This window comes from Delphinus delphis, chromosome 15 (genome assembly GCF_949987515.2).
Source record: "Delphinus delphis chromosome 15, mDelDel1.2, whole genome shotgun sequence".
Classification (NCBI taxonomy): domain Eukaryota; kingdom Metazoa; phylum Chordata; class Mammalia; order Artiodactyla; family Delphinidae; genus Delphinus; species Delphinus delphis.
The window spans coordinates 52,117,671-52,142,694 of record NC_082697.1 but is presented as its reverse complement, the minus strand read 5'-3'; the positions used below and the strand labels follow the sequence as shown (position 1 = coordinate 52,142,694).

Genomic DNA, 25,024 nt, shown 5'->3' with positions numbered 1-25,024 from the left:
ACAGGTGGATTCTTAACCACTGCGCCACCAGGGAAGTCCTGCAAAATATTTTTATATTTCAAAAGCTTCCCTTTGCACTGCCCCCAAATATTTTGAATTTTCCTTATAAAAACTGTACCATCTATATGTGTTTTAATTTTGTACTTAGAATAACCAATGAAATAGCAAGAAAAATAAGCTACTGTTTCTTCTGATAGCCTGTAGAATGAGGCTTGAACAATATTTGAATAAAGTGGATTTTGGTATTTGATAACAAACTGAATGATAACACTCAGGAACTATAGAAATATATCAAATAATTGGGGTTTTCTTTGACAGTTATGGACTGTATGCGTTTGACCCAGTTCCTTTGGATTAAAATATTTTGAGTGTTTGTCACTTGATTAAAAGTAGAACCTTCTAACCATGACTCAGAGTTGAAGGAAATGTCAGAGCTTTTTATACTGGGATACAGGTAGTGAGGAAGGAGCCCTGGCCTCCACTCAGTGGACACTGGATTTCAGCTTCCAGCTCATCAGCTCTGTGCCTTGGGCCAGTGACTTTACATTAGAACTTCGTTGGGGAGGGTGAGTCTCATCTCTAAAAGGGATTTCCCCCCCCCCTAGAATTTTCCATTTCTTCTCACTTTGGTTAGCTTTGCATATTGGACTTCTGTGGTTCCTGGCATATAGCCGGTTGCAGCGGCTATTATTATTGTATCATTGTGGGAAAGTACTATACATCACCTACCCTTGGGCTGGTGAGGATGGGACTGATGTAGGTGAGGGGTCTGACCCAGAACCAGATCCATGGACGTTTCTTGCTGAGTACACAGGAAGATGTTTCCCCTTCCTGTTCCACGTGGAGCACCAGGGCTGGTGCAGTCTCAGTACCAGCCTGCAAAGGGATGAATTAGAGGCTGAGATTCAGGAATCCCACAAAATGGGTAGGAGTTTGACACACTTTACTCAGTCTGTGTTTGAAGTTAAAAACTGTTCTTTATTGGAAAATTGAAGTCTAAACGGAACTGTGTTTCCCGTATTGTTTCAAAACAGGGACTTGATTTAGGTTAGGACTTAGTGAAAAAGGAAAAGTGAACATGGAGAAGCTATAAAAATGGTCTTTCTTTTTTAGCAAACAGGGGAGAAAATGGCCTTTGAATCACTATCCAGTTTAGTCAGGTTAATTGGTTGAAAGAAAGAGCAGTGAAATTTAATTTCCTCTTTGATTCAGCTACCACTGACCTTGAAAGGAATGGATTCAGCTCCTCCCTGTATTGTGGGGATTTTCTGTTTCTACAGATTCTACAATAGGAAGTTGCTTCAGTTGGAGTTTACTGTTTTTCCAGTCTCCTAGATATTTTAGGTGTGGTGATTTATGGATTTTGCTAGTAAAAATCACCCCATGGCGGACAAAGAATTTTTGCCCCTAACATTAAATCTTATTTACATTTTATTTAATCAGTAATTTTTATTGAAAGCAACAAGGCATAAAGTATTGATAGATTTTTGTGTTATTTTGGTTGTGCCTGTACTACTCTGGGATTGGTTTTTGTTTGAAGAGCACAACCTGCCCAGAGTTGAACTTCTCTTTTAAAGATCTGAGAAAATCATATTCAGTGATTTTTAGCTCACACTGGTGAGCTAAAACTTATTTTAGTGATAATTCAGTGTTTTAGCTCACACTGGTGACTTTCTTAATCTTTGAAAGTTAAGGAAAAATGGGTTCCTTCTCAATGGTAAGAGTGAGTTTGGACATTTCCTTTGTTTGAAATGCTAGTGTTCTCCTGATACTAAGTCCAGCTGAACTTTCTGTGATGATGGCCATGTTCTAGACCCACACTCCCAGTACTGGATCCTCTAGGCTCTTGTGGCTAGTGAGTACTTGAACTATTACTAATGTGAGTCAGGAGCTACATTTTAAATTTTATTTAATTGTAATTAATGTAAATGTTAATAGCCACATGTGGCTATTGGCTGCTGTGTTGGACAGCACAGCCCTGAGTATATTTACTTACCTCATTTGTCTAGAGTGTTCTTTTAAGATATTTATGACCTAAAGGGCAAAGTCCCTTTAAAGGGACCAACTTGTAAAGATGGAAAGCATTTTCAAAAATACTCATTGGTTTAGATATAGGATTTTTCAGTCATGTAGAAAATATTTGTTACACTGTGATGTCAGTCCTGGAGATCTAGTGGTGGGGACACAGCAGGTCCAGGGTCTGCCTTCATGGGAGACAGCTATAGTGAGCTGTGACCGAGTACCTTGGAGAGGAGGTCCATGATTGGGGCATAGGACAGAGTCTTTTCTTAAGGGTCTTGGAAGGCCTTCTGGGGGAGGTGACTGAGACCTGAGGATGAACAGGAGTCGGGGTGAGGTGCTATTCCAGGCATAGGGAACAGCATAAACAGCAAGTGTGGAGGTCTGGAGGTATACACTTTTGAGCGTGTAAACTTTTTGCAAAAAGTCAGTTTTGTTTTTGTTTTACATTCAACAGGCTACCATTTAGAGGCAGTGTGGTCTTGCCTCTTAGATGTGGACACTACTGATGTCCTGTGCTGAGAAGTTGGGTGGGCCTGAGCTCTAGTCTCAACTCTACCACTATTTATCTATTCTTTTATTCAACAAATATTAAAACGCTTATATAATTCAAATTATTTATATGTGCTTATTATGTATGGGACACTCTTGGGCTGTGGTGATATCAGTGGGGGCCCTGTGTTCTTGGAACTCAGAGTGCAGTGGTGTGGGCAGGCAGTCCAGCAGCCCCACCAATGCCTGTCTATTTGCGAACTGAAATCAGTGTTGTGATGGGAAGGAACCAGGTGCTTCAGGCTGGGTGGTCAGGGAAACTTCTTAGAGGAAGGGCACTGGAGCTCATTGTAGGACATACTAGCAGGGGGAGTCAGACTGGGTGTCTGAAGGCAAGGTAAAGTCATGGAGAGCCTGCAGTGTCTGACCAGGGAGTCCAGACCATCCTTTTAGAGCTTAAAAAACAATACAAAATTTTAGAAGCCCATCACATCCAGGGTAGTTGGAGGAAGTGACTGTGATTTGTTCTCTAGAGGCTATATCATCTTTTTCCAAGGTATATTTTTCCATCTAAGTTCATACCTGCAGGGAGAGTTGACAACTGCTTTCTCTCTTCCCAAACCCTATTTGTGGGAGGGAAAAGACCCCACAAAAAGCAGCTTAAGAATCAGAACTACAGTTGACCCTTGAACGACGTGGGGATTAGGGGCGCCAACCCTCCCTGCAGTCAAAAATCCACATATAACTTGCCCTCTGTATACCGGTTTCTCCATATTCGTGGGACCTCCCTATTTACTATTGAAAAAAAAAATCTATGTATAAGTGGACCTGTGCAGTTCAAACCCTTGTTCAAGGGTCAGCTGTAGTGTTCTTATTTAAGATATTAGGAAATTTTTGTATCAACAGGTAATTCTTCTTTAAAAAGTTTTTTTTTTAATTCTTTTGACTGGATGACGTGTTCATAGGGTTCCAAAAAGTACAAAAGACTTTAGTGAAAAGCCTTCCTTTCCTGTTTACAGAGTCACCCAGTTCCCCTCCCCACAGGCAACTAGTGTTTCTTGTATATCATGCTAGACATATGCTGTGTATGTAAGCACAGGCTGTCTCTTTTTACTCCTTCTTCCCAAAGTGACATGTTATATATATTGTTCCACTATAGGTGCATTTCAGACTGATAAATATCTGAGAGCTGTAGGAAGTATTAATATTTGAAGAGCAGGCTTCATTCTAAAAATCCTTTTTTTTTTAAATGGTAAAATGTTTTGGTGCTGTACTTAAATAAAACAATGATTTTTGTGTTTTTTCAACAGTTTGTAAATAGGAAGAATTGAAGTTCTAAAAAGTAATTTCATCTTGAAGAGTATTAGAGGTTTTGTTACTGTCATCATGTTGCACGTCATTGGACCATGGTTCACACCAAAGTTCTGTTTATGGTTTCCCAGCTTCTGGAAAAGATGCTTTAAACCTGTGGTTTTTATTAACCACGTTATTAGTTGACATACAAATGTCTGTAGCTTAACAACCTACTTGTATGCCAAGTACAATAGATAAGGTAAAAATCAATCTCTTGCTTGGTAGGACTTCTAAGAATATACATGTTAATTCCAGACCTTTTTATTAATTTAGTTAATTAATCTAGATATTGCAGAACACTAAAGGTGACCCAGAAGTCCTTCAGAAGAGGAGTAGCTGAGTCCTTTGCCATTGTAAATCTGGGGAGGGAGAGTGATGGGTATTTAAGATGGACGATAAGTTTGAGAATCGTTAAATAAAAAGTCAGGATGGAGAACAGAAATGATAATTAGATCCTTTTTAGAGGTAAAAAGATATATACTGGGCTTCCCTGGTGGCGCAGTGGTTGAGAGTCCGCCTGCCGATGCAGGGGACACGGGTTCGTGCTCCGGTCCGGGAAGATCCCAGATGCCGTGGAGCAGCTGGGCCCATGAGCCATGGCCGCTGAGCCTGCGCATCCGGAGCCTGTGCTCCACAATGGGAGAGGCCACAACAGTGAGAGGCCCGCGTACAGCAAAAAAAAAAAAAAAAAAAAAAAAAAAAGATATATACTAATGTGTCCATAGGGTATTTTCAGAAGGAAATCCCTGAAAATTGTTTTCCTTGGGAGTGGGGGGCTGGGGGCTCTCCACTTTCACTTTATAGTCTTCCAAATGCTTTTTTAAAAAACATAAATATATTATTTTTAAAACAAAAAACTGGGCTTCCCTGACGGCACAGCGGTTGAGAGTCTGCCTGCCAATGCAGGGGACGTGGATTCGAGCCCTTGTCCGGGAGGATCCCACATGCCGTGGAGCAGCTGGGCCTGTGTGCCACAACTGCTGAGTCCACGTGCCACAACTAGTGAGCCTGCGCACCACAACTGCTGAGGCCCGCGTGCCTGGAGCCCATGCTCCGCAACAAGAGAGGCCAGCGCAGTGAGGGGCCCACACTCCACAATGAAGAGTGTCCCCCGCTTGCCACAACTAGGGAAGGCCTGAGTGCAGCAATGAAGACCCAATGCAGCCAAAAATAAATTAAATAAATAAATTTATAAATAAATAATAAATTTAAAAATTAAAAGAAAAACTAGTTTAAAAGTAAATCAGATCCAAAGCAAAACATCTTTACTATTTGTGGTTAGAGGAATCTGTTAAATGGTGAGAACTGGAGTTTTGGTTAATTCCTATTGCAAAACCTTTAGACCTCTATCAAGAATGATTTGAACAAAGTGTAAATTAACTTAGAGGTGTCGTCCAAAGATGGGAAAATATGATTGTGTGTTAGTGTGGTGTCCAATCATCACTTCCTTTGTCACAAGCTCTGATTTTTAACAATCTTTTTTTTTTGGAAACATCTTTATTGGAGTATAATTGCTTTACAATGTTGTGTTAGTTTCTGCTGTATAACAAAGTGAATCAGCTATATGTATACATATATCACCTTATCCCCTCCCACTTGCACCTCCCTCACCTCCTCGCTATCCCGCGCCTCTAGGTGGTCACAGAGCACCAAGCTGATCTCCCTGTGCTATGCGGCTGCTTCCCACTAGCTATTTACATTTGGTAGTGTATATATGTCAATGCTACTCCCTCACTTTGTCCCAGCTTACCCTTCCCCCTCCCTGTGTCCTCAAGTCCATTCTCTACATCTGCGTCTTTATTCCTGTCCTGCCCCTAGGTTCATCAGAACCATTTTTGTTTTAGATTCCATATATATGTGTTAGCATATGGTACTTGTTTTCTCTTTCTGACTTACTTCACTCTGTATAACAGACTCTAGGTCCATCCACCTCACTACAAATAACTCAATTTCGTTTCTTTTTATGGCTGAGTAATATTCCATTGTATATATGTGCCACATCTTCTTTATCCATTCATCTGTTTATGGATATTTAGGTGGGTTCCATGTCCTAGCTATTGTAAATAGTGCTGCAGTGAACTTTGTGGTACATGTCTCTTTTTGAATTATGGTTTTCTCAGGGTATATGCCCAGTAGTGGGTAACAGAATCCTTTTATTAGAGGTTTCTTCATTGGTGTGCTGGAAGCTACAAGACCTGACAGCCAACTAATGTTTTTTGAAGTACATTGAAATAATGTCAGCTTTCCTGACGTGAGCAACGTGTACCTTACTACTGTGTTGGGTACAAAATATGATATGTAGATTTGTCACATTTCTTTAGGAAAAAAATATTATTTTTGTAAAATCCTTCTTTAAAGTGCTTTTTATTTTCCTGCCTTTTAAGCTCATTTGAATACTAAAAATATTTTAAACTAGTATTGAACCCATTTCAGATTTCATCCTCAAACGTAAACACTCCAACTGGAACCAGGAGCATCTGGAAGCAATTCAGATATTATCACGTAGGCTGAAGCTAATCACCTGGGCCTGGACACCCCAGGGGCTGCCTTTTAAAAATCAATTTCTTTAAAAGGACGTTCACTCACATGGTTCAAAAATCAGAGGACACAAAGCTGTAGAGTGAGAGCCCCCCTCCTTCCCTGTGCTCTCCTCCACGGTTTATCTCTTCAAGCAGACAGCCTATTCTTAGCTCCCTTGCCCCCTTCCTGCCTTCTTCTTACTGGAGGCAGCATACTGTCCACATGGTTACATACCTGTACACAGCAGCACATGGAGAGCTTCCTTATTATCTCTTTCTGTAGTTGCTAGTTTTTTTTTTTTTTTAATGTCAGAAATTGGGAGTTAGTATTTATTTATTTATTTATTTTTGGCTGTGTTGGGTCTTCGTTTCTGTGCGAGGACTTTCTCCAGTTGCGGCAAGCAGGCCACTCTTCATCGTGGTGCACGGGCCTCTCACTACCGTGGCCTCTCCCATTGCGGAGCACAGGCTCCAGACGCGCAGGCTCAACATTTGTGGCCCACGGGCCTAGCCGCTCCGCGGCATGTGGGATCCTCCCAGACCAGGGCCCGAACCCGTGTCCCCTGCATTGGCAGGCAGACTCTGAACCACTGTGCCACCAGGGAAGCCGTGTAGTTGCTAGTTTTGTTATGTGAGATGTGCCATGATTGATTTAATCTGTTTCCAGTCTTGACCCGTCACAAACAGTGCTTTAATGAATAGCTCTGCACAGTTATGTGTATATCTATAGAACAGATTCCTAAAAATGGAATTAATGATTAAAAGGAATATGCATTTGTAATTTTGATCATATCATCAAACTGTCCTCCAAGAGCTTGTGTGTTGGTGGATCCTTAAAGCTTTAAAAGCAGCACACTTAAACCCAGCATAGACATCACTGGATATTTTGTATGTTAGTTATTAATATAGTTGATAAATACTCAAGTTATTCTTCAGCTTGTGATTCTCTGTCATTTTGTACCTCTCAGCTGCTTGTGATTTATCTGTAATCTAATGGCATACTTTTTTTTTTTTTTCCTTTAAGACTTAATTTTCTTAGAGCACTTTCAGGTTCACAGCAAAACTGAAGGGAAGGTACAGAGATTTCCCATCTATACTCCTTGCCCCCACACATGCACAGCCTCCCCATTATCAGCATCCCCCACCAGAGTGGTACATTTGATACGATTGATAAACCTACATTGATGCATCGTAATTATCCCGAGTGCATAGTTTACCTTAGGGTTCACTCTTGGTTTGGTACATTCTGTGTGTTTGGACAAATGTACAATGGCATTTATCCATCATAATATTATCACACAGTATATTTTCACTGCCCTAAAAATCCCCTGTATTCCTCCTGTATCTCCCCCAGCTTCCTGCCCCCCCCCCCAAAAAAGCACACTCCTGGCAATCGTTGATTATTTTTACTGTCTCCACAGTTTTGCCTTTTCCAGAATGTCATATAATTGAAATCATGTAGTATTTAGTCTTTTCAGATTGCCTTCTTTCACGTAGTAACGTGTATTTCAGGTTCTTCCATGTCTTTTCATGGCCTGATACTCATTTTTTTCTAGTGCTGAATAATATTCCATTGTCTGGATGTTGGTGTACTTTCTGGACTTCATGCATTCATTTTCTGTTGTGGGCTTTCTGATAGCCCACACACTTCCATATGTTGTACACTGACACCTCTGTGTCCAGAAGAAGGTCTTTCCCCTTCTTCCTGACTTGGTGTTGCTGCCTGCCAGCTACAGCTCCCAGCATTTGGGCCAGGGGACCTGGTCTCTGGCTGTCTGCTTTCCTGTACTTACATTGTGGCCAGGTAGTCTGAGGTGGCCCAGCACCTGGGGTTAGGGTGCAGAGGTTGAATCCTAGCTCAGCCCCCACATTCCTCCTCCTCTAGGACTTTTAATTGGGTTGCAGGGTGGCTAGGCAGCGCCTCCCCTTGGTCCTAGTGCCCTTCTCAGCCATGTTGGTGGAGAACAGTGAGCCCCTTTCTACTCCAAACCACCTGGTTGCGTTTCGGGGCTGCTGGGTGGTTTATGGTTGGTTTAGTGGTGGTTGCTGCTGTGACAGTACCTTCTTTCCCACTTTTGTCCCAGGAAGGCTTTTCTCCTCCCTTCAGGGCTGAGGGAGGCAGCGTACAAACCACACTTAGGAAACTTTAAATTGTCCTAGCTGTCTGAGAATGGCATCTCCTGGGAACCTCTAAGTGAGTCAGATGAGGATAGGAGGCTGGCTGCAATTCCAGGACTCTCCTGATTTAGGATCCAGTGTGACAGAGAACTTCCACTCAGGACTGTCTTATAATCCTTTTATTCAAGTTTCAAGTGAGCCTAGTCCGCCGTGCACAGAACGAAGGCCTGAGAGCCGGCACTTGCTCCCACTGAGGAAGGCCTGGGAGGAGGTGGGTTGCCCAGCCAACCCCACTTTGACTCTTAAGAAGCAGATAGTGATCTTGAGGAAGGACGTATTTTTTTGTTCAGTGTAAAATCATTGTTCAGAATAAAGTAAAACCCCATTCTGTACTAATTTATGTATCTACATAAAAGAAGCCTTAATCACAGAAGGTTTTAGAAAGAATTTGCTTTTAATTGTTTCCTAATAATTGTTGTAAAAAAAATAAAAGATGTCTTTTAGGAACTTGATTAAATGCCTAGATAAAGTTTATTAGTAATGGCATAAATGCCAATAAAACAGTGCCTTTTCTTTTCCTTTAAAAAAAATTTAATTCTTCATTGTTGGAGAGTTGTTCCATTATTTATTTGCATAGTCTCCGAGAATTTTCAAAGCAAAGTAAGCTTTAATTCTAGTAGAATCATCAGATTATTAGGGCTTTACCTTACAGAAAAGATGATTGTTGGCACGAACCCTGTACCAGGCGTAGGGTGCCAGTCCTTGATGTGTGTGTATCGTTCAGTCCTCATAGCAACTTCGGAAGATGGGACAGTGATAGTGATAATGACTAATACTTATTGAGCCCTTACTGCATGACAGGCTAAGTGCTGTATACACATTGTGTGATTTAATTCCTTCATCAGTGATCCTAGAGGCAGGTACTATTTTCATTTCCAGTTTAGATCTGAGGAAGCACACATTAGGAGGGAGGAGTGAGTGACAGAGATGGACCTGAATTAAGCTCTGGCAGGGTAATTTTCTCACTACCCCAGACTGTTCTTCCTGTGTTGTCAGTGTCTAATTAGTAATATATTAATAAATGCACTGAAGAGACCTAGAATGGTCTCCAGGTCATCTAAGACTTATAACCCTGTGAAAATGTCTACCATTCTATGGATTCCTCATCTTTAGATGTGAACTTTTTCAGGATGCATTACCCTTTTTGGGTCAAGTTTTTTTGTATACAGTTTTGACTCAGGAATTAAAAATTCTTCTTGTAAAATTTTCCAGGGTTGATAAGTAAAAGTGCTCAGCTTTTGAAAGATTTAAGAGAAGCATTTAGGTAGTCATGGTTATAGTACAAGTAATGCCAAAGAAAATGTAGAGAAATTCTGAAAAAACTTTAAAGAAAGCAGACCTTTTTCACAGGGAATAAGGACTGCACGTAGAAATCGGGGTGAGTGGGGAAGAGAAGATATCTGTGGGAGGGGAGTTTCATGCTCAGAAGTAGAGAAACATGAACACAAAACAGCATCAAAACTCTTAGGTAGTTTATTTCTAACACTACCATCTCTCGTTCTCTATCATGCCATTTAATCCTTGCATCAACCATAGGATAGAGGGTCATTGATGCTGAGGTGTAGCCAGAGAGTGAAATAGACTTGGCTGGTTTTCTGGAAGATAGAGGCAGCAGGAAAGAGGTGTAAGGAGAAGGATGAGTAGAACAATGTAACATTTCAAGAAAGTTCATTGTTGAATTTTGTTCTTTGTTTCTATTTTAGGAAACTAGTAATAGATGCTAAGATTACTACCTGATATCTTTGGCTAGACAAGTAACTTGTTAAAATTGATATTGTGTATCATCTGTAACTGGCACTCTTCTCTGTAATTCATTCTCTCATTCAGCATGCAGATGTTTGTTGAGGGCCTTCTATATGCTAAGCATTGTATGGCAGGTGCTGGGTAGACAGGATCCCTGCTTTCAAGGTACTTACAGCCTTGTGAGTTGTAACAAGAAGTTGATCATATGATTTTAAGACTCATTAATTATGTCTGTAGAGTGTGGAAAGTTCATACTTCCGGCCAATACCAGGTGTGATAAACTGGTTTGTACACATTTTGGGAGAAAAATCAGTTCTGCCAATACAGAGAATTTGGGGCTCCAAATGCAATTCAAAAGAGAAAATAAGGTATTATGACAGAAAGAGGAGAATTTAGAAAACCTGAGGGAAGATGTGTTTTCTAGATGGTTTGTTTAGCTGTTGCATTTGAAACAAGTCTTTCAAACAAAACTGTTTTCGGATGTTATTGGCTGGACAGATTGAGTCAGTCACTTGCCTGGTATTTGATTTTGTAAAATGAAAAGCTTTTTTCAGCCTGCTTGATAGTAGTTCATTCCTTGTTTAAGGTGAAATGCTGACTTCTGATCGTGATGCATAAGAATGGGTCTTGCAAGCATGTCTGTCAGTGTGTGGTGTGACCATCCCCTGGACCAAGGTCTCTGCGTGTGGTCTAGGAGGGAAAGGTCCCTCGTGGTCGCACGTGATGAAGACCTTCCGTTCCTGAGGCGGGCCAAGTTTGGTTGACTTTCTCCTTCGTAAGCTGCTGCTGTGGGCACCCCATCCTCACCTCAGTGTGATAGAGACTGGGGAGCTCGTAACTTCTTTTCTCAGGTCAGCTTAATTGAAAGGGGCTCTCGGGCAGGTCTCTGTGAGACCTGCCCGAGACCAGGGGAGGGAAGAGGTTCAGCCCCGCCCCCGCCCCAAGTGCCTTCAAACCAAGAAGAGTCATTTGTGGTTCCTCAGGGAGCTGGTGACTGGAGGGTGACTCCCCCAAATGTGTATGTTCTATCTCAAGTTCCTGGATGCAACCAGCAAGCCCCCGAAGAGAGAGAGTTCCTGTTCCCAGCGGTGGCAGTGTGACAGGCTGTCTGCTGTTCGCTGTGTGACAGAGCTCGTCTTCTGCTAAAGGTGAACCCCTGGAAAGTGGGGTGTCCTCGAATCTCGTTCAGCCTCAGCTTTGCTCTCTCCTTGGTCTGTCCCCCAGTGACTTGGTGGAAAGAAAGGAATTTATCTGGGATTGGAAGTGGTGGCGCTCTATCTTGAATTTTAGGAAGTTCCGATGATTCAGATTGGTATTACCCAACCTGTGTGTTGGGACACTTGGTGTGTAGAAAGCACAGCTGTGTTATGTTGCAACAGCCTGGCTTTCCTGCTTCACTCTCTTTTATCAATGTTTTGTTTTGAACTAGAGAACAGGAGAAAGTAATGGTGAGAAAAGGGTGATGGTGTGGGTATGATGGTGATGGTGATGGTATGGATGTGCCTTCCTCAAGCCCTACACAACCGCTTTGTCTGTTAAAAAAGCTATACGTCATATATGTGGTTGTAGACAGGTTCATACGTGTTTGGACTGCACAGGTGAGGACATAGCAGAATTTGTCAACCCTTTCTGAGCCCAAACAGCTGTGAGATGTGCTTGGACTGAAGCAGGATGAGAAAAAGTAGTTAAGGTGGACAAATTGTGGCAGACCAATAAAAACCAAAAGTGAACACAAGCAGACATAATGCCTGCTACAGCCGTAAAAGGTGCATGTGCATTTGGACTAGAACAAGACTAAACCATTAAAGAAAATCAGTCAATTTGAGAATGGCAGCACGCTGGGTGCACTTTTAAAGGTAAGAAAGTTTTTGTGCAGGATAGAATAAAATAACCAGTATCTGTGGCACAGAGCACTCCTTTCCTGCTTTCGTCGTGTAGCCCTGGGGTACCATTGTCCCTGTTTTACAGTTGAGGGAATTAAGGCACGGAGATTAAGCAGTTTGCCCAAAGACACAGGGCTAATTGATTCAGACAGGATTTGAACTCCTGTGTTCCACTTGCAAGTGTTGTTTTTGCATTTCCATTTCCAATTCCAATTCCTACACTGGACTAGAGACCATGTTCTTCTGCATTTACCTGCTCTTGTCCTGGCCTGTCTGCCCTCTCCTAGGAAAAGTGCTTTGGCAGTCTTGGAAGAGAGTCAGTCAGGGGAGCGTCAGCAGGTTGTTCCAAGCTTTACATGTACAATATTAGTAGCCCAGTCCCTTCTTCTGGTTTATAGTGCTTGACACCTAATTTCCTCCCCAGCAGATAGGGAGGAAACGTGATCTCTATCATAACGGCTTCCATTTTCTAGTTTAAATGAGTTTCATTTTCACGTTCATAGATTAAGAAGCATTACATTAAACACACACATACATTGATTTCTTTTTTTTTTAATTAATTAGTTTTTGGCTGTGTTGGGTCTTTGTTGCTGCGCATGGGCTTTTCTCTAGTTGTAGTGAGCGGAGACTACTCTTCATTGTGGTGTGCGGGCTTCTCGTTGTGGTGGCTTTTCTTGTTGCAGAGCACAGACTCTAGGCACACGGGCTTCAGTAGTTGTGGCACGTGGGCTCTAGAGTGCAGGCTCAGTAGTTGTGACGCACAGGCTCAGTTGCTCCATGGCATGTGGGATCTTACCAGACCAGGGCTCAAACGCGCGTCCTCTGCATTGGCAGGTGGATTCTTAACCGCTGCGCCACCAGGGAGGTCACTGATTTCTTTTTTTTTATGAGATTACTGAGTAAAAATGTGTGTACATGTGGACAGAACCTAGAAGGCAACAAACAGAAACGTTAGTTATGTTGGAGTGTTGTTTTCATTTGTTCTTACCTTATTTCATGTGGTCTTTGTGTCTGGAGACCTTAGGGAATCTCCAGGTTCAGGACAGTACAATAGCATAAAAGCTGTGGAATGGAACCCACAAAGCCACCTGGAAACACAGGAGCTGGGTTGTTGCTAGCAGCACGCCCTGGTCAGTGGTTCTCTCAGAGGTGTCTGCTGTATCCAGGAGTCGAGTCCTGTTGTCTCTTCATAGTTGAGTGTCCTGTAATCGTGAGGAAGCAACCCCAAATTGAGGGGCATTCTACAAAACAACTGACCTACCCTCCTCAGAAATCTCAGAGTTACGAAAGACAAAGTGTGAGGAACCTTTCTAGAGTAAAGGAGAAGACCAAGACATGACAACTAAGTGCGCTGGGATCCAGAATCAGATTTTGGATCAGGAAAAATAAGTGTGATAAAGGGCGTTTTGGAAAACAACTGGCCAGATCTGAGTAAGGGCAATCAGTATATTAAGTGTTGTATCAAGGTTAAATATCCTGAATTTTATAAATGTACTGTGCTGTGTAAAGGGTGTTCTTAGGAGGCACAAAATAAAGTACTTGGGAGGAAGGGCTCATGGTGTCTGCAGCTACTCTCACAGGTTCTACAAAACAGAGTATGTGTATATCCACTTGCAAGGAGTATCTAGTCCCTTACAGTCAGGCAGGAAGAAATGAGTATGTGTTCGAGGTGGTTTATGAGGCATGTAGGTACAGAGAACTCAGGAGGCTGAAAAGGAACTGGTCAGTTCTGCAGGGGCAGCCTACAGAAAGTCTTCATAGTCACTGTTTAATCTGAGGGAGGACTGGACGTGGGGTTTTCTAGACTGAGAGAGAGTGCACCCAGAAGAAAGGTTGCTAATACATGTGCTGGCTCACGGTATTGTGGCTGGAAGGTAGGAGGTGCCTGGGAAAGAAGGGCTGGAAAGTGGGCAGGGGCCACCTACTGATGTGCTGTGTGAAGGAGTTTGAACTTCACAGAAGTGATGGAGATAAGATGCCTTCAGCTGCAAGTTACCTTTAAACTCCAACTAGAATGGCTTAAATGATAGGAAATGTATTTTCTCTCATTACGAGAAGTCTGAAGATGAAGAGGCTTCCAGAGTTGGATAATTTAGCCTAGAGATGGCTTCATGAACCCAGGTGCTTGTATTTTTTCTGCAGCCCTCCTTAGTGTTTGTTTTTGTTTTTGTTTGCGGTACGCGGGCCTCTCACTGTTGTGGCCTCTCCCGTTGCGGAGCACAGGCTCTGGACGCGCAGGCTCAGTGGCCATGGCTCATGGGCCCAGCCGCTCCGCGGCAATGTGGGATCTTCCCAGACCGGGGCACGAACCCGTGTCCCCTGCATCGGCAGGCGGACTCTCAACCACTGCGCCACCAGGGAAGCCCCATCCTTAGTGTTTGAACAGTGTCTCCTCTCCTGGTTGAAGAGGGTTGCCACAGTCACATGATGAAATCCAGTGAGGAAAAGAGAGATCTTTTTCTGAGCATCCCTTACCAGTAGGAAGGAAAACCTTTTCCAGAACTGTCTTGGCTGACTTGCCTTCAGTTCCCTTAGCTGGGATTGTGTCACCTGGAAGGGGAAGGTGATTGTGGCGGTTCTTGCTCCTTGCCTGAGAAGGTGTTGCCCTTCCTAAAAGGAACATCCCGGCCAGCCAGCCGAGGAGGTTGTTGGGGGAAGCAGTCAGAAGGGTTTGCGCCATGGAGAAAAAGATCTTCAGTTTTCTAAAAGTGGGTGGTGGGAGGGGGAGTGGCTTTAAAAATTTTTTTTAAAAGCCACATGGGCACATCACCCCACCATTTTACCATTACGACTCTATTTTTGGCATATTACTTTCCAGCTACTGCCTACACGCACGTACTTTAGTTCTAATCTTACTCTGTGTGCTATTTTGTGTACAATTTCCATTTGCATGTTTTTACATAACATACATTTTCCTGTATTTGTACAGTCTTCATAATTATTTTAATAGATGTATAGTGGTTTATAGTATTATACAGCAATTTATCAAATCTCTGTTATTGGATAACAGTAATAATAATAGCTAAACTTTCTGAACACTTAGCATCCACAGGCACTGTTTAAGTGCTTTACATTTATTAATTCATTTAGTCCTCACAACAGCCCTATGAGGTGTAGTAGCCATTATCACGCCCAGTTTCTAGATAGGGAAACTGAGGCACAGAAACTCTAACTTAACCAAGGTCACACAGCTAGTAAGTGGGGAGCAAGAAGCAGAGCTGGCATTCAAATGGTGGCAGTATGGGTCTAGAGTTGTAATAACCACTAAGTTAAACTACCTCTGGGTATTGTTTGCATTTGTTTTGATGTTACAGGTAATTCTATGATGAATGTACTTGTACATATTTTGTCGTTTATACTTGCATGTATAGCCAGGTTGTTGTGGGTTGGACAGTGCCTGGTCAGTGAGGAACTAGAGATGACATATATAGGCCACATTAGAGAAGTGTTACTTTGAGAGGGACTGGAAAAAAGGAGTTGCTTTCATTTTCATGCTTGATTACTAGGAAGGATGGTCTATTTTGTTTACTGTTTTTTATCTTCCTTTGTGATATTTACCTGCTATATCCGTTGTGCATTTATTCTTGGGATTCAGTGTGTTTAGAATCTTTCTGTAAAATTGACCCTTAACCCTTTCTATATAATTCAAGTATTTTTTAAGCTCCTATTTTCTTTTACTTTCAATTATTTTTAGTTTCTATATATGTCTTTATTTTCATTTCCTGTAGCTTCAGCACTCTGAGAAATCTCATTTTCTGTTAAGGTTGGGGTTTTTTTGATAATTTACCTTTTAAATATGTAATCACTTAAGGCTAGACTTTAATTTCCTCAAATTACTATTCGTCTTACCTGATGCCCAATTACTATTTTACACACATACGTTCTTATAAAGCATTTTAACATCATAATTCAGTGAACTAATTAAATTTCCATTGTTTTCCTTTAATTTGTATATCTGCATTTGCCATATACTGCACTATTATTGTTTTAGAATATATGATAAAATCTATCATTTTAGATAGCCTTCCTCTTATCTCTGTTTAACTTTCCCTTCTTCAGAATTTGAAAAATATTCTTCCTGTTTTATTTTCCCAAATGAACTTTCAGATCATTTTGATGTTACTGTTAAGACGTGCTAGTGTTCCATGTTAAACGCTCCTTTAGGTTAAGATCATAGTAACATATGACAGTTGGAGAGCTCTTATGGTTGCTTAGTTTCTCATTTCCGTTTCTGTTTAATTTCTAGATTTTGGATCATTGTTTGACTTGGAAAATGATCTTCCCGATGAGCTGATCCCCAATGGAGGAGAATTAGGCCTTTTAAACAGTGGGAACCTTGTTCCAGATGCTGCTTCCAAACATAAACAACTGTCAGAGCTTCTGCGAGGAGGCAGCAGCTCTAGTATCAACCCAGGAATAGGAAATGTGAGCTCCAGCAGCCCCGTGCAACAAGGCCTTGGAGGCCAGGCCCAGGGGCAGCCGAACAGTGCAAACATGGCCAGTCTGGGTGCCATGGGCAAGAGCCCTCTGAACCAGGGAGATTCTTCAGCCCCCAGCCTTCCCAAACAGGCAGCCAGCACCTCTGGGCCCACTCCCCCTGCTTCCCAAGCACTGAATCCTCAAGCACAAAAGCAAGTGGGGCTGGTGACCAGCAGCCCTGCCACGTCACAGACAGGACCTGGTATCTGCATGAATGCTAATTTTAACCAGACCCACCCAGGCCTCCTCAATAGTAACTCTGGCCATAGTTTAATGAACCCGGCCCAGCAAGGGCAGGCGCAAGTCATGAATGGATCTCTTGGGGCTGCTGGCAGAGGAAGGGGAGCTGGAATGCCATACGCTACTCCGGCCATGCAGGGGGCCGCGAGCAGCGTGCTGGCTGAGACGTTAACTCAAGTTTCACCGCAAATGGCCGGTCATGCAGGACTGAACACAGCGCAAGCCGGAGGCATGAGCAAGGTAAGTGAGCTTCAGTGCTTTGAATTCTTCCTATTAACCAGGGTCACATTCCTGTCCTCCTTTAGGCTTTCCTCCTGCCCCTCCCACATGGAAGAGACAGATTTGGTATTTAGTGCCCTTCTTTCCAGGATACAGATCTCTGCCCCATGCCTTTAAAGTGGGAATTGTTGAAGAAGCCAGCGATAGGCTAGCTTGCATGTCAGACAGTTGAAACTTAGGGAATGAGTTTGGACTGATAACCAGTTTTCAGCCTCTGAGGAGAATGTGTGGAAGTAGAACCACATGGTTGAAAGAGGCAGCTTCTGCTGGGAATCAGCTTTTTGTTGCAGCAGTGAATCCGGTAAAGGCTCTTTACCTTCACTTCACGCAGCCGAACAAGTCGTTACTCTTCATGCCCTTCCCTTTTTACAACCAACTGGTGAAGTGTCTTTTGTCACAGTCGCCGTTTTACCAACAAAGAAGCTAGGTTCCAAGCTGGTCAGCTACCTGCCGTGGTTAACAGGGAAGAGATAACATGGCAGAGCCAGGGGGCAGCATGGGGCCTCAGGTCCCAGAGGAAACTCAGGTTTTCAAAGTGGGGTCCCCAAACCAGCAGCATCAGCATCACCTGGGAGCTTGTTAGAAGTGCAAAGCTACCGACTCCAGATGGTGTGACGCCTGTGCGGGGTTGAGAGCTCTGCTCCAGGGAAAGGCCTTGCAACTGGTGTGTAGCGTAGGAACTGAATGTGGAGAAAGGGAAGGCAGATGCCAGGGTAGATAGGAGACCACTGGGAAAGCGAGAGCTGACAAGGGAAAGAGGGCGGGCTGATCCCACTGGAGCGCCAAACACCGAGATGTACTGAGAAAAGTCTTCTCAGCTACAGCCACCAGTGCACCTGTTTCAGGCAGTATTTGGTACAGCAGATTCCAGAACAGTAAAACAGTTTGGGCTGTTCTTTGGATTTGATTAGTCCCAAATAAGGGAAAGGGAGAGATCACAGTAGAGCACAGTTTCCCCACAAGGTTGATGCGAGCATTAGGTGACAGCTGTGAACCCTGTGACTGGCTTAGGTAAGGAGGAATTTTTTTTCACTTAAGTAAAGGTGAAGTAATTCCAAACGTTAAAATTGCATTTATCTCTTTTGAAATGTTATTAAGGGGGAATATGAACTTAATTTTTAGTTGTCCCTGGCATTTGAAGAGGGGTCTGTGTGTGAATGTGCCTTTCGGAGTTGGGTTGAGAAAAGATTTCTGTGGGCTTAGGGTTCATGGATAGATTGATGTTTGTTCCTTCCTAATTGACTCATCACTCTTGTCCACGCTGCCCAGTTACGAAAAACTATTTTGGAGAATTTAAGTTACATGCAAAAGTAGACATAGGACTCTTAAGTAATCTTAAAAATTACTGAGGGAAAAAAAAAATTATTGAGGGGCCCAAGTGGATAAAACGTGGATATATCTGTCCATATTAGCCACATTAGATACTAAAACAGAATTTTAAAACACAAGCACACATTCCATTAGCCGTTAAGTATAGTGATATCACATGTCACAGAGCCTCTGGAAAACTCCTCTGTGTTCTTGTAAGGGAATGAGAGCAAAAAAGGCAAATAATGTCTTAGTATTATATGAAAATAGTTTTGACCCCTGGAAGGAACTGAGTCCCTCCACCACACTTGGAGAGCCATTGATAGAATGTATATATATATTCCTAGAAGTTAGACTTGGCATACCTGAGCACAGTGCCACTCTCACATGTAAATAAATGATTTCCTCATGTCATCAATGTCCACTGAATATTCAAATTTCCAATGGTTGCGTATGTCATGATTTGTTATTACAGACTTTTTCCCCCCAGCTCTGAATAACCTATATTTTATTCAGTTGATATGGCTCTTAAGAATTTATTAATCTCTAGGAGTCTTACAACGTATCTGTAGGAGAATCTAGTTGTTTTGCTCGTTTATTTTTTTGTTCTGGGGGTTTCCTATAGTCTGGGCTTTGCTGATAATGTCTCCTTCACTCCATGTTCCTCTGCCAACTTTTTCATTCCTTTGTACAGAGTGATCTTTCTTTCAAATGACACTTAGCTAGTGTTCACTATGTGGAAAGTGAGCCACGTTAGTGCTTTGCGGGCAGCCATCTCTGTCCCCTGTAGGTACCCTAAAGAGGCTGATGGCGAAGGAGGAGTGGGAACTGGCATTTTTGAAAGATTGTCATGGCCTTTGGTTGGGACAAAAGAACTAACAGTGGTGGACAGATAGTAGGTGTAAGAGACAAGTTCATTTTAAGCGGAATAAGATTTTAAAATGCACTCGGGAAAAGAAACATTTTTACAAAGGTAATTTTGTTTTAAAAATTATTGTTACAAAGGAAATGCAGATTTCCTATAAAATAATTTAAATAGTAAAAAAAGAGCAGCCCCTCTCTCCTTACAGATAACCACTTCTGTCTATACAGATGTATTAACACAGATTCTTTTTTAGTATGAAATGGAACCAAACTATTGGGTTGGCCAAAAAGTTCCTTCAGTGTTAAAGTAAAAATAAAAGGCACGTTTTTCATTTTCACCAAGAACTTTATTGAACAACATATTCACCGTTTTGTGCCATTTCTGCCATTTTTCAGGGAACTTCATAATTCCATCTTCAAAAACTTTTTTTTGAGCAAAGAACTGTTCCAGGTGCCTTTTACAGTCTTCCAGGGAATTGAAATTTTTTCCGTTAAGAGAACTTAGTAAAGACCGAAATAAATGGAAATCCAAAGGTGCAATGTCTGGTGAATACAGCAGATGAATCAGAACTTCCCAGCCAAGCTGTAATAGTTTTTGCCTGGTCATCAAAGAAACATGTGGTCTTGTGGTATCTTGATGGAAGATTATGCGTTTTCTGTTGACTAATTCTGGACACTTTTTGTCGAGTGCTGCTTTCAGTTGGTCTAATTGGGAGCAGCACTTGTTGGAATTAATCGTTTCGTTTTCCAGAGGAGCTCATAATAGAGGACTCCCAATCGCAAGGGAGATATACCCAACATCACCTTCTTTGGACGAAGACCAGTCTTTGGTGTGGTTGGTGGTGGTTCATTTCGCTTGCCCCATGATCTCTTCCGTTCTATATCATTGTACAGTATCCACTTTTCATTGCCTGCCACAATTTGTTCTAAAAATGAAACGTTTTTGTTATGTCTCAGTAGAGAATCACATGCAGAAATATGGTCAAGAAGGTTTTTTTTGCTTAACTTATGCGGAGCCCAAACATCAAAGCGATTAACGTAACCAAGCTGGTGCAAATGATTTGCAGCACTTGATTTGGATATTTTGAGTGTGTCAGCTATCTCCCGTGTGGTATATAACGTTGATTGTTCTCAGTCTCGATTTGATCGCTATCAACTTCAGCTGGTCTACCCAACTCTGGAGCATCATCCAGTTAGAAATCTCCAGCATGAAACTTTGCAAACCACGTTTGACACATTCTATCAAGTCACAGCACCTTCTCCGTACAATGCACAAATCTTTTTTTGCGTTTCAGTTGCGCTTTTACCTTTCTTGAAATAATAAAGCATAATATGCCAAAAATTTTGCTTTTTCCCTTTCATCCTCAGTATTAAAATGGCTACACAAAAATTCACCAATTTTAATGTTTTGTTTTTAAATGCACGCTGACATGACAGCTTTTACAATACAATCTAACAAAATTGTTTCAAATGAAGTTAAAGACAATTAAGCACTACTAGAGCCATCTTACAGGGGAAAAAAGGAAAAAACTGAACAAACCTTTTGGCCAACCCAGTACATAAGCACCTTGCTGTTTTACGTAACTATATACCCTGGATACCTTTCCATGCTGTGTGTGCAGATTTTTCCTTTTTTTCTACTGATAGCAAGGTATTGCATTTTGTGATGCACCATAATTTATGTACTCCTCTGATGATGAACATTTGGATTGTTTCTGACTTTTCATTAGTACAAACAGTGCTGCAGTGAATATATCCTTGTGTAGGCATATCCACATGCATCATGGGATAAATTCTGAAAAGTGACGTTACTGGGTCAAAGGCTTTGTTAAACGTTTTGTTTTTAGAAGAAATCATGCACATGGTTTAACAGCTAACAGCCAAATTTTTAAAAAATAGCACTAAGGATAAGAACTGAAAAGGTAGTCTCCCTTAATTTTTGACCCTTCGTTCTCCCAAATTCTCTCACCAAAGGCAACTACTGTTTCTTATCTATCCTGCCAGAGGTGGTCTGTATATATAGAGGTATAGAAAGGGTGTGTGTGTGTGTGCGCATGCGTGTGTGTGTGTAGCTATCTCTTCTAAACATGAAGAGTAGTATGGTATAACATCTGTCTCTCTCTCTGTCTCCCCCCCAACCCCCACCATGTATAAATGTAGACATACACCTCCTTTCCACCCCTGAACAACATAAGTTGGAAGTTGTTCCATGTTAGATAGAGCTCTCAGTCCTTCTTACTAGCTATGGTACGGTAGTAGTCCCTGATTTGGCTATATCTTTTTTTTTTCTTTCTAATAAATGTATTTATTTATTTATTTTTGGCTGCATTGGGTCTTCGTTGCCGCGCATGGGCTTCCTCTAGTTGCGGCGAGCAGGGGCTGCTCTTCATTGCAGTGCATGGGCTTCTCATTGCGGTGGCTTCTCTTGTTGCAGAGCACGGGCTCTAGGCGCGCGGGCTGAGTAGTTGTGGCTCGCAGGCTCTAGAGCTCAGGCTCAGTAGTTGTGCACAGCTTGCTTAGTTGCTCCGTGGCATGTGGGATCTTCCCGGACCAGGGCTCAAACCTGTGTCCTTGCATTGGCAGGTGGATTCTTAACCACTGCACCACCAGGGAAGTCCCTGATTTGGCTATATCTTAATTTATAGGACTAGTGCCCCAGTATCTGTACATTTAGATTGTTTCCAGTGTTTTGGTGCTATCACAATTTTTTTTTTTTTTTTTTTTTTTGCTATCACATTTTTTGACTTGTATATATATCTTTGTACAGCTGAGTGTAACAGCTGGATGAATTCTTGGGGGTGAAGTTTCTGGATTAAAGGATATTGACATTTTTAATAAGCATAGATATTGCCAGATCCTCTCCAAAAACATTATGCAAATTACACCCTCATCAAAGTGAATAAGTCCCTGTGCCCCAAATTCTCACCAACACTGATACTATTCTTTTACTGATTTGCCATTCTCTTAGGCAGATTGTCTCTTAGGCAGAATGTCTTTTCATAAATTCATGGGCATTTGTATTTTGCTGTTGCTTGTATTCTCTGTCAACTTTTCTGTTGCATGGTTTCCCATTTATTCTTGTTGGTTTGTATTCTTTATATTCTTTGTATATTAAAAGCTAAAGTCTAAAGACAAAAAAAATAGAAACAAAGCATAAAGCAGGATGGGAGAAGCAAAATCAAGCATAATAATTTAAAAATATGAAATGGTTCAATTTTTTGACTGAAAATATTATAATTAAAAGAAACAGCTAAAGTCTTTTAATGAGTGAAAGTTTCTCCCCCTTTTTTATTTGCTAAAGTCTGTTTTACCAGGAGAATGGCCACATAAGTTTACAATATGATAGTTCTGAGTTTTTTTTGTGTGTGTGTGTGTGGTACGCGGGCCTTTCACTGTTGTGGCCTCTCCCCTTGCGGAGCACAAGCTCCGGACACGCAGGCTTAGCGGCCATGGCTCACGGGCCCAGCCGCTCCGCGGCATGTGGGATCTTCCCAAACCGGGGCACAAACCCGTGTCCCCTGCATCGGTAGGCAGACTCTCAACCACTGCGCCACCAGGGAAGCCCTGTGTAATGAATTTTAACATATGATGGAGCCAGTTGCCTTTCACTCCTTTTCAAGAATCCAGTATTTTCTTTGCTGTCCTTATAAGATACTCTTCTAGATGTATGGTTCTCAACCCTGTCTGTGCATCAAAATTACCTGGTTTTTTTTTTTTAATGTGGTGCCTCATCCCTACTGCAGACCAATTAAGTTAGAATCTCTGGGGCATGGCATGAGCATTGATATAGTTTATAGTTCCTCAGATGATTTTCATGGCAGCCGGGGTTGAGAACCTCTGTTTCAGATAAACTTTAGGACTGTTTTTCAGATTCCTAAAAATCAAACAAAAGTCTTGGGATTTGATTGGGATTATATTGCATTTTATAAACCATTTAAGGGGGATTTTGACATTCTAACAGTTTTGTGGCTTTCCAAGTTGTCTTATCCTGTACATACAAGGTTTGTCTTTTCATGGAATCTTATGTTGCTCAGAGGCATACTATAGTTTTCTTTATATAGGTAATACACCCTTTTTATTAAGTTTGTTTCTGGATGTATTAATGGGTTTATCATTGCTATTAGAGATGAGTTATTCTATTTCATTACCTAATCGACTATTGTTTTAATATAGGAAAGATGTTGATATATACATGTCAGTTTGGTAATCTGGCCACTTAATGGAGTTCTCTTGTTTATTCTAATACTTCTTCAGTTGATTCTCTTGGGTTTTCCTAGTAGGCAGTCATCTTTTGCATTACTGATACTTTTGTCTTATTGGCAATATTTCTACCAGTGTTTATGCTCTTGGGAATCCCTGTCTTGTATCTGACTTAAATAGAGATGTATGTAGTGTTTTATTATTAAGTATAATGTGAGCTTTGGTTTTCAGTCTTTTAAAATTGGGGTGTAATCTATTACTCATTTATTGGATGCTGGATTTTGTCAATTCCCTTTTGACATCTGTAGTGGTTACCCTGTGATTTTTTTTTCTCCTTTGTTTTATTTATGTGACAGATTATCTCAGTAGGTTTCCTACTATCCAACTGAACCATCTCTGTAATTGTGAAATTGAAAGTTAACGTTTTGCTGAATTTTATTGGCTAGCATTCATTTAGAATTTTTGGTTCTCACTAATCAACAGTGAGATTGATCTGTAGTTCTGTAGTTCTTTTTTGTGTTTTGTCAGGATTTGATATCAGGGTTGTGTTAATTTGGTCGGAAAGAGTTTGGAAGCTGGTCACATCTGTTCTCTGGAACAGTTTCGAATTTGAATGATCTGTTCCTTGAAGAATTGAGAAACCATCTGTACAACTGTATGGGCTTGAAGCTATTTTCCTCGAGGGTGACTTAAGATCTTTGACAATACTCCATTAGACTATTGGTCTCTTAAGTCAATATATTTTTCTTTTAGAAAAGTCTAAATATATTTTTATTCTGAAGAAAAACTCAAAATGTTTAACTTCTACTCTCATTAAAAAATATAAAGTGGGTACTATTCCCATGTTACAGATTAGAAATAGAGGCACACAGAATGGAGAGGAGAAATTATTTCATTAAAAAAAATATATCATGCCATGTTAACATTATTGCCATGTTGTTGAAATGGCTTATGTTTCCTATTTTAAATGTTTTCTTTAAGAGACACAAAATTAGGAATGAGAAAGTAGAAATAATCAAAAACATCAGGAAAGTCCAAAATTGTAAGAATTTTTATATAACTCTTAATTAATTGTAAAGCCTGGATAAAAAGAATTTTTATTAAAATATAGATTGTAAAACTGATCCAAGAACAGGCTGCACGGGTTAGTGATTTAAGAGACCCTTAGCCAGACTTTATGGGATCCGATCCTGGCTGTGCTGTGTGATCGTGGAAAGTTACTCAGCTTCCCTCTATTCCCTTCATTCTGTGTGCCTCCGTTTCAACAGTAGGAAACCTCATATGTTATCTTTTCAGTAGCATGCTCTTGTTTTCTACAGAAAATAACCCAAACACTTGTCTTTTAGGAGGAAAGCAAAAAAGATATTTAAAGATAAATTTAAGGGGACTTCCCTGGTGGTCCAGTGGTAAAGAATCCGCCTTACAATGCAGGGGACTCGGGTTCAGTCCCTGGTCAGAGAACTAAGA

At 41.4% G+C, this 25,024-nt stretch overlaps 1 protein-coding gene across 2 annotated transcripts in view; it reads left to right on the top strand.

Annotated features, from left to right (window-relative positions):
* Positions 1-25,024, top strand: part of CREBBP (CREB binding protein) — a 132,133-nt gene that overhangs the window by 7,711 nt on the left and 99,398 nt on the right. For both annotated transcript variants that reach the window (XM_060031649.1, XM_060031650.1), the window contains exon 2: positions 16,434-17,146. In XM_060031649.1, coding sequence (XP_059887632.1) covers positions 16,434-17,146 — 713 coding nt within the window. The remainder of the gene's footprint in view (positions 1-16,433; positions 17,147-25,024) is intronic.